At 40.5% G+C, this 7500-nt stretch overlaps 1 protein-coding gene across 2 annotated transcripts in view; it reads right to left on the bottom strand.

Moving 5' to 3' along the window:
* LOC135109129 (aquaporin-7-like) overlaps positions 1-7500 on the bottom strand; it is a 58589-nt gene that overhangs the window by 8075 nt on the left and 43014 nt on the right. For both annotated transcript variants that reach the window (XM_064020219.1, XM_064020220.1), the window contains exons 4-6: positions 4752-4888; positions 4315-4532; positions 2966-3135 (exon numbers count right to left, since the gene is read on the bottom strand). In XM_064020219.1, coding sequence (XP_063876289.1) covers positions 2966-3135; positions 4315-4532; positions 4752-4888 — 525 coding nt within the window. The remainder of the gene's footprint in view (positions 1-2965; positions 3136-4314; positions 4533-4751; positions 4889-7500) is intronic.

The raw sequence follows: 7500 nt of genomic DNA on the forward strand, positions 1-7500 counted from the left end.
TTATTATTATTATTATTATTATTATTATTACTACTACTACTACTTATTGTTATTGTTATTATTATTGCTACTTATTTTCTTTTTATTCACACGTATTTGTTTTGTGGCGTGTATATCGTTATTGTTACTCTTTCTCTCTCTTTTGTATGCTGAACAAGTATTGCAGTGTTGTATTTATTTGTTGTGGCATGTAGGAAGTGGTTGTAACTGCAGGTAACCACAACTCTTAGCTTCGCATTCTTAAACGTTTCGTCGCTACAAATCGATAACCTTTTAATTGGCTGGAGTGGAAGTTAGTGGGGTTTCCTTGTTTGTGTGTGAGTAGTGACAACTGAACAGATGGCCGTGAAATTAGTCGGTATAAGAAATCAAAATACTTCAGAATACTGGCCTTGAAAATTGTGGAGGGAGTTGTTTCTTTGCTTAACGATACGAAATTTCGGTACCACTTTGAGTTTGTACTATAAGATACCCGTGAAATTGATCATTACTAGAGCTCAAGTGTTTAATTAGGAATAATGACCTTAAAAACCGTAAAGAAAACCAACTGCTTCTTTGCCTAGCGATAAGAAAATTTGTTACCACTTTTGATTTTGTGTTTTAAGTTGAGGGAGCTGTTGAAGGCAGGAATTTGAAAACTATATGAGCATCCTATAGTCTATTGGTGACTCACACGCTATATAAAGGCTTGCAGGCGTCGTGTAAACGGAAATCGTATATATAAATAAACTAACGGGAAAAAAGAGGTGGCTAGGGTATTTGACCTGTTAAATTTTATTATTTTGTCCTTGAATCTGTTTATTTCGTAAGTGAATGATAGTAATTCCTACAGTCAGAAGATGAGTTGCGCATCTGCATGTTTTATTGTTATTGCCGTTATGTTTATCGAAATTACTCAACCTATTATTATTATTATTATTATTATTATTATTATTATTATTATTATTATTATTATTATTATATTTTCGTCGGTGGGTGCGATATATTGAACTTTTTTCTTTATTTTTTGCAGCTTTAGACGGGCTCCTTAGTACGCAAAAAAAAAAAAAAAAAAAAAAGATAATAATTTTGTGACTTTCTATCAGTATCACTTAGGTACAGTAGTTTGTCAGTGATTCATTAACTTTCGTCATTATTATTATTCTTTTTAGATATTGGTATATATATATATATTAATTTATGTAATTATTCATATCTGTAGTACAAAACTTGATGCAATTTCACGTTTTAGTTCCGTAGATTTTGGTATATTTCAAAAGTGCTCGTGACCGAATGTGGTGGTGCTAGTGGTGCTGGTGGTGCTGTTGCAGGTGCTAAGTTGCCATTGGTGCAGGTGCTAGGGATGCAAGTAATAGTAGTAGTAGTAGTAGTAGTAGTAATAGTAGTAGTAGTAGTAGTAGTGCTTGTTAGTGGCCGTGGTGGTGGTGGTGGTTGTGGCGTTAGTGTTAGTAGTGGTTGTTGTTATCGCTGTTGTTGTTGTTGTTGTTGCTGTTGTTGTTGTTGCTGTTATTGTTGTTGTTGTGGTGGTGGTGGTGGTGGTGGTGTGCTTAAGTAACTAATAAAAACTATATAAGCAACACTAAACTAAAGCACAGAGAGAGAGAGAGAGAGAGAGAGAGAGAGAGAGAGAGAGAGAGAGAGAGAGAGAGAGAGAGCGAGAGAGAGAGAGAGAGGAACCTTCACTCACCTCAGTCTTGTTTTCTTTATATTCTTCCTCTGAAAGCCCTTGAGAATAGATAGACAGGTAGAGAGGTAGACAAACAGACAAACGGACAAACATTAAAAGAGCAAGAAAAGAAAGAACAAGTGAAGCAGGGAATAATAATAGTAATAATAATAATAATAATAATAATAATAATAATAATAATAATAATAATAATAATAACAATAATAATAATAATAATAATAATAATAATAATAATAATAATAATACAGTAACATCAATACCAGAGAGAGAGAGAGAGAGAGAGAGAGAGAGAGAGAGAGAGAGAGAGAGAGAGAGAGAGAGAGAGAGCATGCCTCCAGATAACCAATTCCTTTTAAGCTGTAAGGAAAAAAAATACATATGTGAACGCAAATTACAGGAAAGAGTGATTTATTATGGTGCCATCAAATGTTGCTAGTATGAATTAACAGCGTTCCTTCTAGGCCAGATGAAAAGGGACGAGGAAAATAGAGCATTGAGGTTTATTTAAGCGCCCTTTCATTTTTTTTTCTTTTCCTTTCTTCCCTTGCTTTGGATTATTATGTATTTATCTTGATGTTACCGTTTACTTTCTCTCTCTCTCTCTCTCTCTCTCTCTCTCTCTCTCTCTCTCTCTCTCTCTCTCTCTCTCTCTCTCTCTCTCTCTCTCTCTCTCTCTCATTATCATCATCGCCATTATCATCACCACCTCCCTCCTTTCCCTTCCTCTCCATTCTACCTTTAACCTTTCCTCCTCCTCCTCCTCCTCCTCCTCCTCCTGCTCCTCCTCTTCCTAATCCTTCGTTTCCCCTCCATTAGCTTCCGTTCCTAAATGTGACTTCCCTGCTACGTACCTACATGTATAATACTTTAAATTACCAGTCCTCATAACACTTTAGAATATCAATCCTCTTTCCTCTTCCCCCCTTTACTCACTCCACCACCCTTCCTCACCCTTCCTTCTCACACTTAAGAAACGTTTTGCTCTCTCACACCACGACTACTTTCAAGGGCTGCATGAATCATTATCCAGGTTCTGAAGAGTGTTTCTCATGTTGATAATGTAGAAATCTTGTTAATCCACCACTGGAACCTTAAAAACACCCTTAATCACAAAAGAAAATCTGTAACTTGAACATCGTGGAGCCTTTTTGAAAGCAGTAGAAGTGTCACTGAAACATTAAAACCACCAACTGAAAACCCGTGTAACTTCGAGTAGAGCCTTTTGAAAGTAGTGGAGGAGGTACAGTACAGGAAGGTTTCAGAATTTATAGTCCTTACTCGTACTCCCCGGCTCCTGGTGAGGGGTGACCTGCGGTAGGGTGAACTCCTGCGTCTCTGGGTGGTGAAGGGCCACGAACACCTCGTACAGGGTGACCCCCAGGATAGCGCCGATGTGAGGCCCCACCACCGGCACCCACCACCACGCGATGCCCTCCACGGTGGCAGCGCTGGGGGAAAGAAGACAGGATGGTGATGGTGGTGATGGTGGTGGTGGTGGTGGTGGTGGTGGTGGTGTATTAGCGGCGAGAATGACAAAAAAAGATACGGAAGATGAGGGATATTCCTTACGAAACGAGATTGAAACTTTAAAATCTACATTCCTTAGAGAGGCGTAGGTTAAGAGGAGACCTGATAGAAGTCTTTAAATGTCATAGGATATATAACAAGGGGAACGTAAGCAAAATTCACAGGATCAGTAATCAGGATAGAACAAGAAATAATGGGCTCAGACATAAGAAATTTGGATTTAAGAAATAATTAGTTCTCAGATAGAGTGGTAGGCGAATGGAATGAACTCAGTAATCAGATTGTTAGTGCTGAATCATTAGGGAGCTTGAAAAAAAAAAGACAAATTTATGGATGAGGATTATCAGTGGAAATTGGTAGGTATGTTTCATGCAGGGACTGCCACATGTAGGCATGATGGTTTCTTGCAGTTTCCTTATGTTATCATGTTCTTGTGTTCTTAAGGAGAACAGTTAGGATAGTGGTGGCGGTGGTGGTGTATTGGTAGCTGCACTGCATGAGGGAAAGATGGTGTTCGCTAGGCTAGTGGTAGTAGTTGTACATTGGAGGTAGTGGTGGCTGGCTAAGGTGGAGGTGGATGAAAGTAATAGTGTTGGTAGTGTTAGTACAGTGGTAGCAGCGGTGACAGCATAAGTACGAAGTAGTGGTGATGACACCTTTCTTTAGGGACCGGCACCTTAGTGGGCCTTTTTTTGTTGTTCTTTTCGTTGCTGTAGGCCAGTGCCCCTCTTACATAAGAAGACAAAACACAGGTGGCGGCATTGGCGGCTGAGATGTTAAGATGAAAGTGGCAGTGCTGGGCAATGAAAAAGCTGCGATAAGTTTTGGGTAGCAGTAATATTCTTTGTGGTGACTGTACACTGATAGCAGATGAGAACAGGGAAAAGTGGGAATCGGTAATAATATCAGTGATCATGACGTGAGCAGATGAGAGAACATAACATTGAAGAACGCCCTCAGCACAGTGGAAAGAAAGTACAAGGAACTATTCGACTATTGACATCACCTTGTATCTGACCTAAAACTAACCTGATCTAACTTAACGTAACCTAACCAAACCTAACCTAACCTAACCCAACCTAACCCAACCCAAGACATACCTGAAGGTGTCGCTGCCCCACCCAGCAATGAGGGTGAAGATCCTGGGCGCCAAGTCACGTGCTGGGTTGATAGCATAGCCGCAGTTGAAGCCGAAGCACACGCCGATGTTGAGGACGGTAAGACCCACTAGCAGGGGAACCAGGCCCTTAGGCACCTCCATGTTGCGTGCGTCGGTGATGGCACACACGCACAGCAGCAACAGCATCGTGCCCACCACCTGTGTTTACGTGGATTAGTAGAGATGTACGTACACACACACACACACACACACACACACACACACACACACACACACACACACGTTCGCACGATAAAAGCATATATTGAAAGGTGGTTATGTTATTTCTTGAATCGTGTGTCCTTCAAGGCGTGGAAGTACACGTTAGTTCTACACACACACACACACACACACACACACACACACACACACACACACCTGGTCGCCCATTCCGTTCCCGCTGGACAGGTAGTCGGTAATGACAGTGCCGTTCTTTGTCGTGATGGCGCCCGGGTAGGTGGCCCAGATGCCCGCCGTGGCCAGAGTGCGCTCCGCCTCGAAGCCGTCAAGGGCGTCTGGTATGGGGGCGTGGGCAGGAGAGAGGGAGAAGGAGGTAGTGGGAAGGGAAGAGAAGGAAAGTAGACGTGGGCGGAGAGAGAGAGAGAGAGAGAGAGAGAGAGAGAGAGAGAGAGAGAGAGAGAGAGAGAGAGAGAGAGAGAGAGAGAGAGAGAGAGAGAGAGAAATATTTAGTATTGGGATAGGAGGTGTAGGAAGGTAAGGTGATGCAGGAAAGGAAGGGGAGAAGGGGTGGAGAGGGAGAGGCGGAGGAATATTATCAGCAGGGGAAGGAAAGGGAGGAAGAGAGGGGAGGCAAAATATATATTAATGTTATTGCTTCCTTTATTTTGTTGTGGATTTTTAATTATTATTATTATTTTTTTTTCATTGCATACTCAGATTGTCAGTAGCGGTCTCTCTCTCTCTCTCTCTCTCTCTCTCTCTCTCTCTCTCTCTCTCTCTCTCTCTCTCTCTCTCTCTCTCTCTCTCTCCTTTCCTTTCTTTTCCTTTCCTTTCCTTTCCTTCCCTTCCCTTCCCTTTCGTGTTCTCTCTCCTTCCTTTTTCCTTCATTTTCCTTTCCTTTCCTTCCCTTTTCTTCCTTTCACTCTCCTTCACTTTCCCTTTCATTCCCTTCTCTCGCTTTTCCTTTCCATTCCTACCCTTTCCTTTCTTTTCCTGCCCTTTCCTTCCCTTCTCTTTTCTTCTCTCTTTTCTTATTTCTCTTCTTTTCTTTTCCTCTTCCATTCCTTTCGCTTCCCTTCCCTTCCCTTCCCTTCCTTCATTTCCTCTTTCCTTCCCTTTCCGTTGCTTGCCCTCTATTATTTTTCTTTCCTTTCCTCTCCCTTCCTTTTCCTTCCCTTCCCTTCTCTCTCTTTCCTTTCCCTTCCCTTCCCTTCCCTTCCCTTCCTTTCTCATCTCTTCCCTTACTTTCCCTTCCCTTCCCACCACCCTCTACTCCCCTCACGACCCTTCCGTTCCCCATACATTCCTATACCAGAATCTTCTCCCTTTCACTGTTAACCACTTTTTACTTCCCTTTCACTCAGATCTTCCTCATTCCTTCATCCTGATAGACCAACGTGTTTCCTGCTGTCTGTTCTTCCTATATATTCCCATGTAGGTGTTGTGCCGTCTCTCTCTTCCTTCTTCTATCGTCATACACTACCTCATCAAAAAGTATTTACGTATATCCTCCTCTCAAATGATATGTGTAGGTTACTTTTTTTGTGTTTTTGCCTTGTACTGTCATTTTTTTTTTTTTTTTGTCTCTCTTTCTCTGTATTTATGTGTGTTTGCGTGTGTGTGGTGCAGTAGAATCAAATACTCTAGCGAGGACGAGTGTCTTTCTCTCGCCTGCAGCTGTTTGGTGTGTCTTATAACGCCTGATGCCCTTGTGTTGTTCCCTTCCCTCTTCCCTCTCTCCTTCCCACACACCGTAATTTTATCACAGATATAATAATTTTCTCCATGAACATCACACCTATGATACTTACGCTCTTCCCTTACTTCAAGATAAATAAATGAAAATAAATAAGTAAACAAAATAATAATAATAATAATCACCTCCATGATTAAACAGATCTTGATAAAATGAGTTTGATAGCAGAAAGAGGAAGAGTGGTAGACAGCTGTACTAGACTCCCTAATCAGATTGTTTGTTCTAAGTCAGCAGGGAGCTTTAAAAGATTAGATAAATTTATGGGTATGGATATATATGCTTTATGCTGGCGTGTCTGTCTGTGGTGGCTTCTTGCAACTTCCTTTGTCTTCTTATGTCATTATGATATTAAATTAACCGTTTTATACATTCTAGTTTAATCTTGTTTCTTGCGTCCTTTCTTTTCTTTTCCTCTTATTACTACTCGTCTTCTTGCAGCTTCCTTTATGTTGTTATGTTTTGGTGGCTCCTTGCACCTTCCCTTGTCTTCTTATGTTGTTATTGTGTTATCTTAACCGTTTTATACATTCTAGTTTAATCTTGTTTCTTGCGTCCTTTCTTTTCTTTTCCTCTTATTACTACTCGTCTTCTTGCAGCTTCCCTTATGTTGTTATGTTTTGGTGGCTCCTTGCACCTTCCCTTGTCTTCTTATGTTGTTATTGTGTTATTTTAATCGTTTCATACATTCTAGTTTCCTCTTGTTTCTTTCGTCCTTGGTTTTCTTTCCTTTTCATCACTCCCCGTTTTCTTGCAGCCTCCATTATGTCAGGTTAAGCTCTTGAGATTTTTTTTTTTTTTTCATATTTTTTGGGAAAGTCTCACCGAGGAACGTTCGTTAGTGGAATTTATAGGGAAATCCTCACTCCATCACATCACCAAGGAGAGTTGTTGTGTTTCTAATGGAGAACGTACTTAGGATTGAATTTTCTTGGAGGAATCTTTGTGAATGGAATATAAATTGAAGTCTTCCGTGCCATCTTGTCACGCCATCATCAGGGAAATTTTTTTTTCTTATCCTTTTTCCTTATTTCATTTATTTTTTGGCTGGGTGAAGTGAAGTATTTTGCGTGAAAATTCCATTGGGGAAAATTGTTTATAGAAGTCCTCGTCTCATCCCACTCCATTATAGCATCACAAATTTATTTTATTTATTTATTCATTTTGATTAACCAAGTAATTTCAGTGAAAGTT

Source organism: Scylla paramamosain, chromosome 18, assembly GCF_035594125.1.
Source record: "Scylla paramamosain isolate STU-SP2022 chromosome 18, ASM3559412v1, whole genome shotgun sequence".
NCBI classification, from domain to species: domain Eukaryota; kingdom Metazoa; phylum Arthropoda; class Malacostraca; order Decapoda; family Portunidae; genus Scylla; species Scylla paramamosain.